The 19,158-nt window shown below is 36.9% G+C and overlaps 1 protein-coding gene across 10 annotated transcripts in view; it reads right to left on the bottom strand.

Annotated features, from left to right (window-relative positions):
- Window positions 1-19,158, bottom strand: part of RhoGAP71E (Rho GTPase activating protein at 71E) — a 188,275-nt gene that overhangs the window by 50,838 nt on the left and 118,279 nt on the right. For all 10 annotated transcript variants that reach the window (XM_083119385.1, XM_083119388.1, XM_083119382.1 and 7 more), the window contains 3 exons: window positions 12,702-12,973; window positions 10,591-10,792; window positions 2,929-3,091 (listed from right to left, as the gene is read on the bottom strand). In XM_083119385.1, the coding sequence (XP_082975511.1) occupies window positions 2,929-3,091; window positions 10,591-10,792; window positions 12,702-12,973 (637 nt within the window). The remainder of the gene's footprint in view (window positions 1-2,928; window positions 3,092-10,590; window positions 10,793-12,701; window positions 12,974-19,158) is intronic.

The raw sequence follows: 19,158 nt of genomic DNA on the forward strand, positions 1-19,158 counted from the left end.
GGTTTTGCTATAGCTACTCTTTCTAAAAAGGAGGACATTTACCAATTTCTAAAAAATCCACCCGGACGCCGGACAGACACCTAAAAAGGAGGACATGTCCGGACAAAAGAGGACGTCTGGTCACCCTACCAATGTAGAGCTCACAGCATAGGAGATGATAACTGCCAGAAGTGACATAGCGTCAGGCGACTCCACTATTAGGGTGGGGGGAGTGCACTCTGGGCCAGAAACGCACGCTATGGTCTCGCTGTAAGATGTTGGTTCCTTGACAGAGTACACAGATTTTTATTATTATAAATAAACATTGCCAACATTCCCCATGCTCATGGCCTCCGTGCTACTTAACATTCCTCAACAGCCGACCCAAACCACACAGTCCCAGCACCCACTTCCTGATTCAACTAGCCAACCTTGTATTCACCTGCAACAACTTCCGATTCAGAGACCAGCATTACCTGCAAGAATGTGGCACAGGCATGGGAACCAAAATGCCCCCCTCCTATGCCAACGTGTTCAAGGACAGGCTCGAATAAGATTTCCTGGACTCCCAACAACTGAAACCACTCCTCTGGCTAAGATTCATTGATGGCATTGTTCTCCTCTGGACATATGGCAAACCCTCCCTCACCACCTTCCTAAACCAACTGAACGAATTCACCACCCTCAAATTCACCTGGTTCCGCTCCAAAGACTAAGCAAACTTCTTAGATATGGATATCCACGTCGTGGGAGACCACTTGGAAACATCCATTCATATCAAACCAACCATATCTTCACTACTCCAGCTCTCACCCCCATTACATCATTCTCTTTAGCCCTTAGAGGCCAATGCCTCAACTCATCCCACCAAAACTACAACCTATGCCTTCACAGAGCCCTAATCAACCGTTGCTACCCCTCCACACTCATCAACAAACAAAACCAGAGCAACCTCCGACACCCATGTCAAACAACCCAAAACCAACCCTCCCACTCTGATCACCCAATATCACCCCCACCTCCTGAAAATCAAACATACCCTCCACTTCCTCCTTCCCATCCTTCACAATGATCCCAACACAAGAGAAATCTTTTGGGACAAACCAAGGGTCGTCTTCCGATGTCCCCCAACCTCAAGAACATCTTGGTCCATAATACACCCACCCCTCCCATCCCACCTGCCCCAGCCCAGAAGTGCAACAAACCCAGGTGCAAGACCTGCCCCATACTCATCACCTCCCCCACCCTCCAGATCCCTACCGCTGCTGGTGAATTCACCCTTCACCCAAAGGTGAAATCTATGGTTAACTTTTACCTAGGTGAAACCTCTACCCCCCTGAATCTCCGCATCAATAACCACCGAGCCTCTACCCAAAACTCCGACCTCATTGTCACCACCCACAACACCACCTTTGACAACTGTTTTCGTGTAGCCATAATACATCTATTAAACTAGCACACTGACACCTCCACCTGCAGGCAACGGGAAAGGACCTACATATCAGGCATGCACATCACCATACCCCCTGAATGCAACCTAGCCACCCAATAAGCATTGCTCCATTCCCTCCCGAACCTCACCCCACCCCATCCACCCCGCAGTAAACACTGGTGAAAGGATATGCTCATCTGAACCAGGGTTCTATCACTTTTCTCTGGCAACACTGTAAGGATGCCAGCATCAGTATTCTGTGCCTCTACGCTTATGTGACTTAGTTCTTTCAATCTACAGTGACAATGAGGTACTAGCCTCGAAATATAAGACTATTATTTATATTGTGGTAAGTGTTTACTGCCTCCTATGCCCTCTTTTTTGGTTTATGTATATATGTATTATATATGAAGACTTGTGTACCAGTAACATAAGTAAAACACATGTAAGTCTTCACAATTTATTTTACTACAATTACTGATCGATTTGTGTAATTTGTTTGCAAGAAAATTTCCACCAGAAAGTAACTGTAAAAGTAACTTAGTTGCTTTTTAAGCACAGGTAACTGTAACAGTTACTTTTTAAAATGAGTAACAGTTACTTTTTAAAATGAGTAAGTTACTTTTTAAAATGAGTAACTGTAACTGTAACTTACTTTTTTAAGCAAGTAACTGTAACTAGTTACCTTTTACAAAGTAATTTTCCAAACACTGGATGTTACTAACACACACAGATGGCCAGTGTGTGTACATTACAGAAATTGACTCCAATGTGCTATAAAGGGGTTCACATGTTACATTACACATGGAGTGCACATTCAACATTTCTAATGTTTGTATTTTGTAGCTTTCTATGAATGCTGTAATTTTTCCAAAAGAAACTTATTTAGTTTCCATTTTCATAAGTACTAATTGTGTTTACCTCTACTGCATATAATGTGAATTTTTAAAAAAATATTGAAATCGGGAGTAGCATTTTGAGTTACCCTGTATTTTAATTACATACAATGTACGCATACATTCATGCTGTATTATACAGACGAAGCAAAAACCACCAAAAATACATTTTCCATTTCTTTAAATTATCTGGGAAAGCAATTATCAAATTCCATCACTTTTTTCATGTATAAAAAATTTAAGTACCAAATACAAGCTTATGAGGTAACACTGCATAAAATATCCCACACAAATTAGCTTTAAATGTAAATTCCACATACCAAATAAGAAATGGTAACCATACACAACTTTTGGGTAAATGTGCATTGTTCACAATGGCGCATTTTAAAATTTGTTAACACTTACATGTTTTAAATGTGTACATTTACTGGCATGCAAAATAAGGAGATGATCTTTAGTGTAGGTGCACTCAGGAAAATAAAGTATCTTGTACCAAACTTAAAAATAAATAAAAAAAGCTACTCCCGCATAAAAGTATACGTAGTACAAAACTTGACAGCATGGCAAAGCATCAGCAGAAAATTATGTAAATCAAGGATTAGTGCAAAGATAGTTACTTACGTGATACTAAGGTGTCCGGAGGATATCTGAAACTAAATATCCAGTCTTCTTCTACTTTCAATATCCTACCAGTAATGCGTGCATAATACTCGTAATTTTCTCTTCCAAAAAGATTACTCACTCCAAAATTGTCTATCAAAAATCTTATTATTCTTGTAGCAACCTGCAATAACAATAATAAAAACAATGAGTTTTTGAAGTAACTGCAAAAGGTAATAATATCATGAAATATTCAAAAATGGTAAAAATATGTTACTATTTACTCTAGTGAATGTAAGTTTAAAAAAATGAATTAAGTTTTAGTCTTACTGTTTTAAGATGTCAAAAATTAGTATTTTCTTAATTTCCAAGGTACTTACTCACCTTGATAATCACAACTCTTGCCTATCTCTAGCTTGCCCTTCTTCATATTACAAAAAAATTCTATGAGTAACCTAAGATTTCTTAACCAAAAGATGAACCCACAATTGAGTTATAATCCAGATCTGAATTTCTCAATTATTATTTAAATTGCTGTAGAAATAAATTTGATTTCTACAGAAATACATTGTACATTATACACAATCAATTGTACATAGAAATATCACAAAAAGTCATACCCTACTATAACATGCTACTTTGACTATTTCAAGCTTTTCAAGAATAAAATACTACCACTAAAATGTAACTTTTCGACATTCTAATATGGACTCATCTCTACCATGACCTCAATACAACCAATACAAAATAAAAGCTACTCTACAAAATATATGGCTGTAGAACAAAATACCTGAATTATTTCTCTTGACACGCTATGTACGCTTTTCCCTACAAAGTTTTCAACTATTCAATTTTCTTACTTTCATAGCCATCTTTCGAGATTACAAAGAACACCCTTGGTGTATAGGAAGAGGAATAGAAAATTGTGTATAGATGAGAAAATTTTCACGGGGGTAAAATTAGCACTTATGGGATTCAATAACTTTGAATTCGTCATTAGAAATGAAACACAATGCCAGTGCAGCTCGTCAGATATTAGCAAAGACCAGCATGTGAGGTACCAGTGACCTTTACCAAGAAAACCCAAAGGTTAAAGCCTGTGTCCACTGGATCTGACACTCACCACCTATCATCTCATTCTATCCTATCCACTCTTCAATTCTTGCAATCTATTTTTTAATATTTTAAATCCGAAGGGTCTCTATTTGCCTTTTTTATTCCTTTGTATTAACACATAGGCTTTAATGTCTCAAAATGGTTTCATTTGATTCAATTTGCTTTTTGTTATTTATCGCCGCTTTTCTGCACTTTTGCTAATCGCAACAAGGAAGATGAGTGATGATATGATGAAATTCATGAAGACATGAAGAACACCCATGCCCAGGACAGGACAGGATTCGAACCTACAACCCTTGGCATTGTAGTATGCTGTGCTAACCACTCTGCCATGGAGGACACCCTAAAGTTATTTCATGCTTTGAGTCTGATAATGTATTTTTATAGTACGAGGGTGGTTTGAAAAGTTCTCGGAATGGAATAGACAGAAACGACTTACAACAGTGGTTTTTTTTTTATTTTTCAATGTAGTCTCCCTGTACACTAATGCACTTGGTCCAGCGATGTTCCAATGCCTTGATCCCATCTGGAAAATTAGATTCCTCCAGGCCTGTGAAATATGTGTCAACTTCGGCTATTAGTTCTTCCTTTGAAGAGAATCTCCGTCCACCGAGGAAACTTTTGAGTTTGGGGAAAAGATGGAAGTCTGAGGGAGCCAAATCAGGCAAATAAGGCGGATGTGGCAACAATTCGTAACCAAGTTCATGAATTTTTGCCATGGCAACGACACTTGTGTGAGGGCACGCATTGTCCTGATGCAAGATGATTTTCTTTCTTGCCAAACCTGGCCTCTTTTCCCGTATCTTATGCTTTAGTTGGTCGAGGAGATTAGCGTAGTATTGTCCCGTAATTGTTTGACCAGTGGGAAGATAATCGATCAACAGAATCCCTTTCGCATCCCAAAACACTGACGCTATTACCTTTCCGGCCGACCGTATTGCCTTTGCTTTCTTTGGTGGTGGTGAATCAACATGTTTCCACTGCTTTGACTGTTGTTTTGTCTTTGGGGTATAGTAGTGGACCCACGTTTCATCTGTCGTCACAAACCGGCGCAAAAAATCTGTTTGGTTTCTCTTAAAACGAGTCAAACATTGTTCGGAAATGTCCACTCTGATGAGTTTATGGTCCTGTGTTAAAAGTCGCGGCACCCATTTTGCAGATAATTTTCTCATATCCAATTCAACTGTTAAAATGTGATACGACCGTTCGGATGACATTCCTATAGCTTCAGCAATTTCACGCACTTTCAGTCGGCAATCCTCCATGACCAATTTATGCTCTTTTTCAATAATTTCTGGGGTAGTAGCACATTTTGGGCGACCACTACGTGGATCATCTTCTAAGCTGTCCCGACCAAATTTAAACTCGTTTGTCCACTTTGCAACAGTTGAATATGAAGGAGCAGAGTCCCAGCGTGTTCAGAAAATCTGCATGAATTTCCTTTGCTTTCATACCTTTCTTTACGAAGTACTTAATCACCGCTCAAATCTCGATTTTTTTCCATCTTCACGAAGCACTGCATGGGAACAACTACAAAGTGACGTCCGCACCACAGATCTCTACCCAGAACACTGACGCACCATGTGTTTATTAATAAAGGATGGCCTATTACTATGTGGGAACCTCGTTGTCCTAGCACTGACATCTGGTGGTGATTCCGAGAACTTTTCAAACCACCCTCGTACCTATAAATGCCTATTTACAGGTTTAGTGCCTTCAATTATATCAGTGTGAATAGAATTATCATGCCTGAATATTCATGGGTATAAAGCTATTCTGACAACTAAAAATTTGAAGACATGGTCTACTGAAACCACCTGGCTGCCACTCACCCCCACCCCTCCCTCTCCATGATTGGCCACAAAGATTGACACAGATGTCTTGTAATGTAATACAACCTCTATCTTTTCCAAACAATTCAAATTGCTACAAACATCAGTATTTGCATGAACCATTAACAGTACCATCATTTCAGTGGTACTGGTGCAGTCCCATCTTCCTCACGGGCCCAGAATTTTCATTCAATCAAGTCCCACCTGGAACTAAATTGTAATATCTCACTTTCCAAGAGATTTGTGTTCCTTCAATTACTTTTAAGAATTCACAAATTAACACAGCTGTGTTAGATAAAGCAGAACTAAATTGTAAGTAATTCACTGGATGCAATCTTGAAATACAGTAAATGATATAACGGAACCACTAATTACTTTAAAAACAAAATATTGTATGTTGTAAAATATTTTTTAGACCCAAGGTCTTACTTTATGCAATCTGAGCACACAATATTTCCTCTTAACTTTCTCGAAATACTCAGAACATTACATGCATGCAATATGCATACATATATTAACATGCTAAAAGAAAACTTGAAATGTCAAATTTCCACATTGTTGTAACATATTTGAAATTGATTAAACAAAACACACATGCACATACGTATATATCAATGACATAAATAACTTGACAATAGAAATAAGAATATATACATGGAATTCTTAAATATTCATAAATATTTTTTTAACATAAAACTAAGATTTAAAGGCCATACGACGACCAAAGAACAAACACAGAGTTTTTGCCTTAAGATGTCAGGAGTCTCAAAGTAGAAAAAGTGGTGATGCCACACAACCGATTTTTGCTCACTAGTAAATGACACCTTCTGCTGTCAACATGCACTCTTCGCTCATGGTTCAGGCAGAGGTAGAGAATCAGAGACCCATTCGTTTGCTACCCTGTGGCGACCGTTGAGCTTTGCCGCACCTTGGCCTTGTTGGGGATGGCTTTGTCACCTGTTCTGTTGTCAGGCATAAGTTTGCCGAACAGAATACATGCAGTATTTCCCCACCCCAATGGCGACTGGACCAAGCAGACTGGTTCAAGGGTTCATCTATCCTCCTCTGCCTTTCGACGGAAAAGACAAAAATAGAATTTGAAGTTGGTTCTTTGGGCGATCGGGCCTTAACTAATACTAAAGTCATTCAAAGAATATTCATGATCACATTCACAATGATTTGTTGGCAATAAGGGACTTCATGAGCTACAAGCTTAGTGTAGGAGTTGCATGCATCTTAAAGATATTTAAACTGACAACTTCTCCAATTGTATTTCTCATCAGAGAGTAGCATTTCTCATCACTAACTCTGCAGTAACCATATCCTCTATTTTCAAGGTTTACAGAAATATTTTCTCTTAATATTAGACAAAGTACCACTAAATATTCAGCAAACTACAAATTCCTAATGATTCTGCAACCATCAAGATATATACATACATTTAAACAACATACAAAAGTATAACAACATGGTAAGTACGAGCACATCTGCTACTTTGCAACATGAGCATATTGAACATTACAATAAATAAACATTCAGTACTTACACAGACTTCAGCCTGAAATTGGGATACAGGAAAGAGAAAAAAAGCCACCTAATAAGATTGAAAAGTACTCTCTTTTTATGTACAAAATGTGAATTAATATTTTTTATATAACTGAAGAAATTTATACATGCTATAGATATCAAATATACAGATAGTACCTTACTAATGCTATACTAGTTTTAGAAGAAGAAAACACAAAAATTGCACTTAAAAACAGAGAAAAAGTAATAAACTTACCATGAAGCTTTTTCATAAGCATAATGAAGAACAAAATGCAATGATTCTACCTTCTAACTCCATAAACTACTACTTCAAGTTAATTTACATACTAAAGTTAGCTTAAAATTTCATTCTTGAAGCCTGCCTGTTCTGTGTCTTAACAGTTTTTTTGGCACAGGCAGGTTCACACTAAAAAAAATTGCTTGTCCAATGTCCAATACTTAAGACTTTAAAAAAAATTAATAATAAGTAGCATTAAAAACTGTTAGGAAAAAATGGATGGTATTTATATAATTCTTGCAGCAACATATGTGCATGGAGAATTTTGTGAATGATCCAATAACATTTCTTCTGTAGTATGTTTTTTTTTTCAATGTTTCAATGCCACAACATACATCTGTACCAAGAGTTGCTAAGATGTAATACAGTCAGTTGCATGGTGTGGATTTTCTTACTTTTTTTGTAACTGTTAGTGGAGATAACGGTGGTTACATATACACTATACCTCTGAATATGCAAAATCTCAACAGACAAAAACATTTCAACAACGCCTAACTGTATTTCATAGGAGTCTTCATAAATTTCCCAATTGTGTTATCAAAAGTTTGAAAAATTAAATAAAAATTACAAAATAGCCCATTGTGCTAAGAAAGATTGTTTCAAAGAATTCAAGAGGATTATCAATGCAAGAACTGACCACTAAAAATATATGTAAGTGCCTCATAATCCTGTGATGATTAAGGGACAAAGGCTCCAAGAGATTTATTAATGAATCTTAATAAAATGAAGCCTTGCCCACCAGAGTGGCCGACCATGATCAACCAGAGTGAGGGGAGACTACGATTACATATTTCACACATTTTAGTCAGTAACTTTCTACGTTGTTACCAACAGTGGCATTCCACGAAAAGTGGTCCTACTTCATGTAAATTAAAAAAAAAATGAAATAATCTGAAAATTATTGTTTGGCAACTGAAGCTGCAAAAATCTTTTTTTTTTTTTTTTTACTACAAATCCGATGTGCTAACCAACTACTCCACCACACCCCCAGAATTATATACTACTTTTTGTATATTTCCTGAGAAGAGGGCAGGTGCGGATCCAGGAGGAAAGGGATAGGGGCAATCACCCCTCTTTGAAAGTTTTTTTTATATATATATTATACCTAATATTTTTGAAAACTCAAATGTTCTGTCCTTTATCACAAGTTTAACAGGATTGAGAATATTTTTCAAAACTTAAGTTCAATTTATGCTCACGATAGGCTATTCAAAATTGGATCTGGACCTTTGCATTGTGAATCAAAAGGGGAGACTACTTGAGAAAAGTTTTTTTATTTTTTTATCTGTGCTTATTCACTTTACTCCTCATATCTGATTATTCAGTTTACCATGGCAATGAGGGAAATTATGACGACATACAATAATATAAACCTATTTCAGCCCTGGACCTATATTTTTGCAAAACAATATTCTGATCTCTAGAATATGGAAATAAACTTAGTTCCTATTTACAGTAAATATATTGTTTATATAAAACAGTGCAACAGTACGTTAGAATTGATTCTCGGTGAGGTAAGGCACTCGACTGAAATTCGCCCCTCCTAACTGTAACTTCTGGATTTGCTACTGGAAGAGGGACCATATATGCTTGCATTTTACAATGACATGGCTTATTGGGTTTTGAGCCAGGGCTACGAAGACTGGTTCATCGATTCTCTGAATTCAATCGATTCTTTGTGCAGTACTATCATGTACGCGATGGGTACTATTTCGCGTGTGTTTTGCTATTTTCAACCTTTCTATTTCTCATTTTGATGTGTGTTTCATGTGTTTATCTATCCTCTTATCCACTGATAAGCGTGATTCAAAAAGATGGGCTAAATTTCAAATGGCTATATTTCCTGAACTATACATAGTATATGAATGATCTACATAACATTTGAGAGAGAGGTGGTCCTAAAGTTTCAAATTACAGTTGATTATATTGACAAAGGTTCTAAATGTTCAATGTGCACCCCTCTGGCCACACGGGTGACATCTAGACGGTAGCGGTAGCTGAATTTGTTCCACACTCAAAGAAGAATGCTCAAATTGCAGATTCCAACAACAAATCTCAAGAGATTCAATGTTGAAATTAAGAAGACATGCACACTGCACCGCAGTCACGGACTCAGTTTTAATGAACTTACGAATCCAAAATTCTTGTGCTGCATAGTAGCCATTCTGCTTCTGTTCCCAACTGACACTCCTGCATGGCTGTCTGCTAGGTGGCACTCTAGTGGTGGTATTTGAAACTTTAGGACCTCCTCTTTCGAATGTTGTATAGATCATTCACATAAAACATATACGTAGTTCAGGAAATAGAGCTGTACGAAATTGAGTCCATCTTTTTTTAATCATGGATAATGTCCAATTAAGGTGTCATGGTGATAATAAAGAACCACTGAGACAAATATAGCTTATCATGTTTGACAGCAATCTCCAAAGCATGGACTACATTACTAGCCACTACGAACTGTGCAGTAAATGACCACAGTTTCAATGTGCAAGCGTTTCCTTCAGAGAAATAGTGCCATTACAAAAATATCTTATGAAGCAACTTCAAACTTAAAGTTAAGTGGCTGAATGTTGCCCAGTTATTATATCTTCATCATCTTTCTAGTCTTTGTAAATACACAGGAGAAAATTACACATTTGACCATCCATTTTATCCAATGGTATATTAAATGAATACACATGCTTGCATGCTTATGTTCATAAAAAAGGCAAGTTTTTAAAGTATTTTGCTTACTCTTACAAGTGTCAGAAATAATCTGCATCACTAAAAAGTTAAGGATGCCAGTGTTAGCAACACAATTCCTCCCATGTGATATAAATGCTCCATTAATAGCATGCAACTGTGAGAGTTCAACACATTATCTACATATATACACACACCAATATTAAATTAGAAGTGGAAATAAATTACCTTGAACCTCATAACATCTTCCATTTTAGCTTGCTTTCCATCACTCACACAACTTTGGAAAAAAGAAGGAGCTACCGACACTCCTAAGGCTTCGGATGTCATTCCAGTCTGTGCCCGCTCAGCATTGGTTGCTATAACACGGAATGTTCCAAAAAGGAGCACAAGCAAACGCTGTGTGTAAACTGGCAGAGAGGTGATTAATCTACAAAAAGAATACAAAGTACAATGAGTCTTCTGACGAGACCAGATAAATTAACAAATGTGTTTTAATTAGGGCTGAGCCGGTACCGATGTATCAGTACTGGAAAGTATTGGTTGGACAATACCAATATTATCAAATGTACTTTATTGGTCTTTCATGGACTCTGCAAAAATGTCATGCAACACTTTCATGGAGTAATTATCCTGGAAATTAGACAAAATTCGAAGTTTATTTTTATTTTGCACCAGTTTTGTGTAAAAAAAACCCTGTTTTTTGTAATAATATAATATGTAATTTAATAATACACACCCAATATTTTGAACATCTTTCCATTATTTCAGTTTTTAAGTATCTGCATCTCTGGAAATCTGTGCTAGTATCAGTTCAAACTAGTATCAGGTTCAGCACTAGTTTTAATTGTTCGATTATTCCATCTGGATAAATGATGCAATGAAAGTGCCATTAAAAGAATCTTTAATAAGCACACCAACCCAGAAATGAAAGGGATTATACAAGTGCATACTGACTTCATATGCTGTGCAGAAGAGATGAGATTTACAGACTATTACAGATAGAAAGATATTGGCTTACAGGCTACAAACAAACATTATTCGTATAGCGCTCCATCATTTGAAGCTAATTTTAATTTCAATCTAGCATTAATTACCTGTAAGTAGAGCTGAGCTAGGGTGACCAGATTTTCAGCAACAAAAAGCACAACTTCTCATGTGAAAGCAATAGTTTTCTACCTTTCAAACGGCTCTCTTTCCAAACTCTCGTTACAAACATGCATAACAAATACAAAAGTTACTTTGCTACTTTGGAAATTAGTAAAAAAAATGGATTTTTATGCTCTTACAATCACATATAAAGGAGAGAAAAGCTCCTATTGTTAAAAATTTTAATTAATTTTATTTGCTTAAGGAACAAACAAGGAATTATATATTCAACACCCTTAGTTTTATTAGAACGTATGATTGTAGTAGACTCCTGTTTCTCAAAATCAAATAATAATATTCACAACATGTGCAAGTAAAATTACAAGCCACACACTCTTTCAGTTGGTGGAATTGTGCTATGGTATAAATTTAATGACTAATAATGACAAGTAATTAAAGTTTGGGTTCCTTCAGATGTGTCAAAATCAGTTTTCTTTTTCAAAACAACAATACAACATTTATATGTATCAAACAAAATTTAATTTTATATTAAAATGAAAACCTCTTCTGGAAAAATGGTTGATACATAATTTCTTAATCATCAATTGCAGGACTTTATATTCAAGTTTAAAATACCTACCCATTCACAAAGAACACCTAGGCATGGGTGTTCTTTGCAAGTGTACCTTCATCAATTTCATCATATCACTCATTCTCATCATTGCAATTAGCCAAAAGTGGCAGGAAAGCGAAGCTAAATAACCTCATTAAATCAATCAAAGTAATCTACCCAATATTTGACCTATTTAAGCAGTTCAAGATAGCTACTCTGTAAGAAAATTATTTATGGCATACACTGCATCACAGTTCATTTTGACAATTTTGTGTAAAAACAAAATGGCAAAAAAAAGGTTTGAATTTTGTTACACCTCAACAATTAAGATTCAATTTTTTACTTTATAAAATAGCTAGTTGTATTTGGAATGTATAAAGCATTATTAACAGTTTATAAACTAGACTGAAAATTACACAAATGTGTGTGTTCTTAATGGTTGGTACACTAATTTGTAGGGCTGTTCTGATGTGATTACTTCATACACGTATAATTCATTGAAATAAGCAAATATAAATAAATAAAGAAGGGTCATATTAGTTCACCCTTTACATTTATATGCTACTAAGTATGCCGAATAAAATATGCAATTAAATAAACATCCAGGCTGCTTCCTACCAATAGAATTTATGCTTACCTATGAATCTGGTCCCTTTGTTCCTCCATGCTTTCCAGATCAATAATATCAAACAGCTGCTGCTCCCCTTCACGACCAAAGATGCCCCCAGGTAATTTTCTTAAAAATTTCTTCAAAACTGATGCAATGGTGTAAACTGAGAAATTGTCTATATTAACTAAGCGGCCATTCTGGAGGAAATGTATCAATTTTTTCATATTACCCTGATGTCCTGGTGCCCTGAATACGTCCTTTTTAAATGGTGCTTCTTTATTTAATTTCAATATTAAAACCTGAAATAACATGAGCAAAATACAAAAATGTTTACTTTGAAATACAAAAAGATATAATATCTACTAAGATCTCAAATACACTAAATAATTTACTATGTTTATTCAATATTTACAACTCTTGCAAGAAATCTAAGATTTTATAGGTGCAGTTTCGATTTAGCACTGTTCAAGTTTTGAACTTGAACCCACTACATTTAAAGTGGATTCGAACCACTATGCAATATGCCTCTGCCGGTTAGGAGAGGCCGGAGAGAGAACCCAATCTCTCTCGAATGTGTTTATGGTTTGGATCGGATAAACAAATGGGCTATTCTACACAGTCACATTTTAAATATTTTCTTATTATTATTATTATTACTGACCCTATGAGATGATTTTGGTCATCTTATCTGAAGTGTATGTTCACTATACACTTGTTATCCACAGGAAGAAAAGAAAGGGGAGACAAAAGAAATACTGCTCACTACATCGTTAAGTTACATCTTCTGGCATATCCGTAAGGGATCCATATAATGGAAGGATTGGGATCCGTGAGGAAGGTAATTATGGATGCAAGGAATGGAACACCATGACTGCGCAAACCATTATATAGTTTGTCTTGTTCTCTATCAAATTCTGGACATTGTAGAAAGAGATGTGTAGCATCTTGATTAATTTCCCCACATGTGCAGGCTTGTTTTGATGTTATGCCTAAACATGATAGGTGATCATTAGAGCGAACATTGCCCATACAAAGATGTATAATAAAGATTATAAATGATCTTGGTAAATTATATGAATAAAACCAAGGTTTAATTTGTGAATGTTCTGCAAGCCATTTACATATATTACCCGTAGATTGAAATTGTACCATACACCACTGTCTCCATTTATTTTGAAGTTTATTTTTAACTCTTGGGAGAAGGTCCATATAAGGAAGCCTTGCAAGCGAGATAGATTCCGATGATCGGGCAGTTTTGGCATGTATGTACACACGTTCATTTCCCGTATTTACATGGCAAGCCTTTACGTAACTGAAGTGAACGTTGGTATTTCATCCATAAGCATGCTGAATTTGTTGGGATTATTAGAATGATAAATAATGGATGTTTACAAATCTGAGGATATGAAGAACTCAGCACCATTAATACACTTAAAGCATCTGTAATATATAATAAGAATTTTTGTGAAATTATTATAGATAGCGTATTTGAGAGCTCTATATATTGCATAACTTACTGCAGTGAAAATAGAAGTATCAGGTGGTAATCGGAATTGTTTGTGTTCTGTTCTGGAATGAAGTATGCACAACCTACACCTCTGAGTTCTTTTGATCCATCTGTATATATGATTAGGTGTGTTGGCCATATCTCTATACATGGCATGTCGTCCAAGATCCCTGAAATGGATGTTACACTGAGTATGTGTAAGGGTATGTGTAATTGGTAAATTAAAGGATGTTGGAAGGGGAAAGACTTTGTACGAGTTTCCAGGTCTATATAATGGCAATATACAAAATATTTTGTATTGCGAACAATTTATTGAAAGTATGAATATGATTTCCCAAGTTTTAAGCAGAAATTTTATTGTTAATTGGATCTATCTGTGTGTCAAACTAGTTTATTTGCTTTCCATATATACACTGACATTAGGGTGGGACTGCATCAGACCTAGACAGGTCCTCAAAGCCTTTCTCTGCAGTATGTATTTTGTCCAGAAGATTGGTATTTGCACCCCCATAACTAAAAGCAGCATAATCAAAATTTGATCGAAAAAAATTCCTGTAAAATAGTAGTAAAATTTTGGGATGTCCACCCCATTTAGTTGTCATACTACAGAATATATTATTTTGCAGCCTTTATTGATTAAATGCATAACATGTGTATTCCATGTGAGGCACCTGTCAAAATTTATGCCTAAATATTTGTGTTTCTGTTACTGGGATGTTGGAAATTTGAAATATATTATTGGGATGTGTGCCAAATTGCTTATTATTAAAACAGATAATTTTGGATTTTGTTTTGCTGATTGATAATCCTTCATTGTAAAACCACGCTCTTATGGTGGAGATTAAATTATGCATTACTATTATACCTTGAGTGGCATTATCTGTTATACTATATAAAAAATATAAAAATTATCTGCATACTGAAGGGTTTGGAAAGGATGAATTGAATAGGTAATTTATGTACCTCATTCGTATAAATATTAAATAATAGAGGACTCAATGATGAACCTTGAGGGATACCTAATGAAGTGGAACAGAGATCACTCAATTTATCGGAGAAACAACCAAATATCATTCTGTTGGAATATAGGTTCAAAAATTGTCGAAAGTTTTGGGTATATATGAAGATTCTCTAGTTTTTGACAGAGATTTTGGAAATTTATAGAATCGTAGGCTTTCTCAACACCTATAAACAGGCTGAAACAGTAGGAAAGAGTAATTTTGCTATTTTGAATTGCTGCAATAAGAATATCTATTGCATCTTGACTGCTATGTTTCATTCGAAAACCAAATTGTGTGGGATGAAAAAATTTACGACGTTCTAATAACCATGAAAGTCTATAATTCAACGGACGCTCAATTTTATCTTCTAATCCTGAAATAATGACTATAGGTCTGTATGAAGGTGCATGTCGTGGAGATTTATTCAGTTTTAAAATGGAAAGGACTACAAGCTTTTTCACTAATTGAACTATACAGGTTCAATATATATTGTTTTAGTGTGAGACAAGAATATCTTATCCAGTATCCAGTAAATTGTATGGCCTAGTATGGAATACCATCTAGACCTGGTGCTGTGGTTTTCACAGTTATAAGATTTTTTTAAATTCCTCTCTGTTTATAGGTGGGAAATCTTGTGTAAATTTTGAGGGAGTGTTCTCCTTTGTATCATATTGTAGATGGACTGATAGCGGAGTTAATTGGGAAAGGAATTGGCATTGCCAGCTGTCACCTATTGGTTGTTGTCGAGAAGAGCGTAGTTTGAGTAAGAAATTGAATTTATGTCCGATATTGTAGGGGGATGGGTTAATATACACATTACATTGTACGTACAGTGGGATCGACTAGTATTGCTCGGCAAATTGTCCATGACTATTTTCATTAATTTTTCTCTTGCGTCCTATGTTTTTACGCAATAGATTTTATGTATGCTGGTGTAAAAGTTGTTAACAGCTTGTTTTGTGTTTTCTTTTAATTCTTGAAGCTCTTATTGGGTCAAATAAAGTGCATGAACATGGTGATGTACAATTTGCATGGTAATACTCATGGATCCCACTGTACAACCAATAGCAAATATTCCAGTAGGCAATTTATATCTATCACTATTTTTCATTATTTTTATTCTACACCTTGAGTTGTTTTTAAGGAATGAGATTCTGTTGAAGCAGATGTTCTTTACTTGTTGGTGCTTTTATTTCATGATCACATTGTGGAAAACAGATTGAAAATGGTGATGGACCAATTCGCCTACTATTTCTTTTGCCGTTGGATGTACCAGCCCTCGAAGTGGAAATTGCTAGGTAGGTGAAGGTATATTTTGGTGGATTTAGGGATAGGTGGGGGGAGGGGCGTTCCCCTCACTTGGAGCACTGTGTGTACGATTTTAAAATGTTACTCTGATTTTCGGCTACAGGGAAAGAGGCATAACTACATTGCCTTGCCTTCAGCAAAAACAACAGATGACAGTATGGGATTCAATACCCAGTGGATGCACATAGTGATTCGGATCTCAGTTTAAACTGTAGATCAAATCACAATTATCTATTTTGTGCCTAAAGTGGACTGAGCGGAAATAAACCACGTCGGCGAACCTATCACTGCCGCCAATGGCGTGCTCAGGGGGTGGGGGGAGAAATCATAACCCCCTGACATTCTCTGTATTGACCCATTCGAGTCGATTTTGGCCATCCTTACTGAATGAATGTACCGGATGGAATCCGGTATCATCCCAAAGTAAAATTAAATCTTGCTCCTATTTGTCATAAATAGGTCCTTCGCAGGTATTATTGAAACAAAAACACAACACTAAAATTCCTCCTCCTGTATGACCAACACACATCCGCCTCCCACCGAATCACAAAGCTAATAGCAGCCCCCCCCCCCTACACATTCCTTAAAAAAATATTGGAAGGCACAAAAATGAGGGCCGACTACTAAAAAAGTATACGTAAATCCTGGACCCTCCACTGACTACCACTACCGATACCAAAGCTGCTGTACCCTATCACGGGTGTCAATGACCTCTGCATGATATGCTCCTTTTCCCCCTGCTGGTGAACCACAGCTTTCGCTTCAAGCAGACGACGCGAACTCCGCCCACGTGACCTAGCAGTTGGTGGCGGGAAACTGTGCCGTATAATCCGAATTCTCGTACCTATCCCCCCCCCTCCCATACCTCGTCCGTCCGTGAGAGCGGATCAACTAGGTTTTACTGTATTGTGTTATTCTGGATAACAATTGATTCTGTAAGCGGAAGAGGTTCGGGGAGTTTTCAAGGTCGTACCACCAGACCACAAACACAGGGCACAGCGCCAGGGTGCAATTTACCGACCACATTTAAGCAAACCTGGTCACTGACGTCCTTTCAGTGCGGTAAAACAAAGGCCAACTGGGAAGATCAATTACGTCATTGAAAAGGGCCCTCTTCTCATTCCAAATGAATGGCTTATCGATCGGAACGTAGGAACAGCGACCCAAACTACTTCCGGCTACATTGAGCTAAATATATTCTTCCCCCGCTTGCCTTTCACCGCAGGGACTGCTTACTCAATCGACAAACGCCGATCCCCTGTGACGTCGCCAAGGCAAATCCTTTCAGCACTCCAATACCACACGACCTTGTGAATTAGGTCACATCTGGCGTCACGAGCAGTGTGACGTCACATTGTGTGCTCGGCGAAAAAAACGTTTTCATATGTAAATTAACGAATAGAGTAATGTTAGTTTCACATTAACGGAACTGTTGTACAGTCTAGCCGGAAGAAAAGTGCCGCTGTAATTGAATCTAAAACACAACCTAAAATATCTGTAATTTGAATTCCTTTTTGGTCAGGGCTGTTAAAGGTCCAGGAATTTTAAATAAATTCAATTCCGGTCCAGGAGAGAAAATCCGCAAGCGTACAGGAGTTCTGGAACGTAAAGATATTTTTCCGAATCAATTTAAATACGACCCAGGAACCTTTTTTCCGGATCAATTTAAATACGGTCCAGGAACCTTTTTACCCAAGATCAGTTTAAATAAAATCGAAGTTCAGCATTGAAATGAAACAATACGCAACTTGGACCGAATTTAAAACGTGCGAGAAAAAGGTTTCGGTCCTGTTGATGTGATCCTGTTCCTGGATCTACAACAACCCTGCCTTTAGTATAGAAGCCAAATAATGGTAAATTCAAAGACAATACAAGATGCAAATTGTTCTTCAGGAAAGGGTTAAGTTGTAGGAATTTCGGAAATATACTCCTACTGTACAGTCACCGGCAATAAAAATGAGATCTAGATCCCGAAATACGCGCTTCCCTGCAATGCATTGTGTGTTGCCTAACTCTGCAGCGGTTGCAGAAGTAGCCATTGAAAATTTGCTATTTAAATACACTTATCGCCATATAGTTACGTAACAGACAATGCATTGCAGGGAAGCGAGTATTTCAAGATGCGAGTGTCCCATTTTTATTCCGGTGACTGTACAATCCAACAAAGTTCCTCTCAAAGCAGGCCCGAAATGATAACTTATCTTGAGACTGGGAAAAGGGGGTAGGGGTATAATTTTGTCACGCACACTTGCCCTTGCGCCGAAGTCTCAAGCAAACAATACAAGAGGATCCTCTAAAAAAAAAAAAATCCTGCCCTCCTTCAACACACACAAACGGGCCAAGATTTGATTGATTTGTTGTTTTAAGTCCACTTTATGCACAGAAGGGCTAATCAGGACTGGACCTACAGTTTAAAGTTGAATCCGAATCACCATGTGCCTCTATCGTGTATAGAACCCGGGATCCCTTGATTACAAGGCAACGACGCAGCACGTGACAAGAGAAGAAATAACTGCGAATAATAACTGTATGCGATTTATTAAAAAATCAGCTTCAAGCCGTAATTTGTGTCTGATTCAAACTAGGAACATTTGAGCTGAGATGATGCTTGGGTCAATTATCCCAGCTGGGGGAAATCATCACCCGCATTCCCCTATTTCGATTCAAA

This window comes from Lepisma saccharinum, chromosome 3, assembly GCF_977018435.1.
Source record: "Lepisma saccharinum chromosome 3, izLepSacc3.1, whole genome shotgun sequence".
Classification (NCBI taxonomy): Eukaryota; Metazoa; Arthropoda; class Insecta; order Zygentoma; family Lepismatidae; genus Lepisma; species Lepisma saccharinum.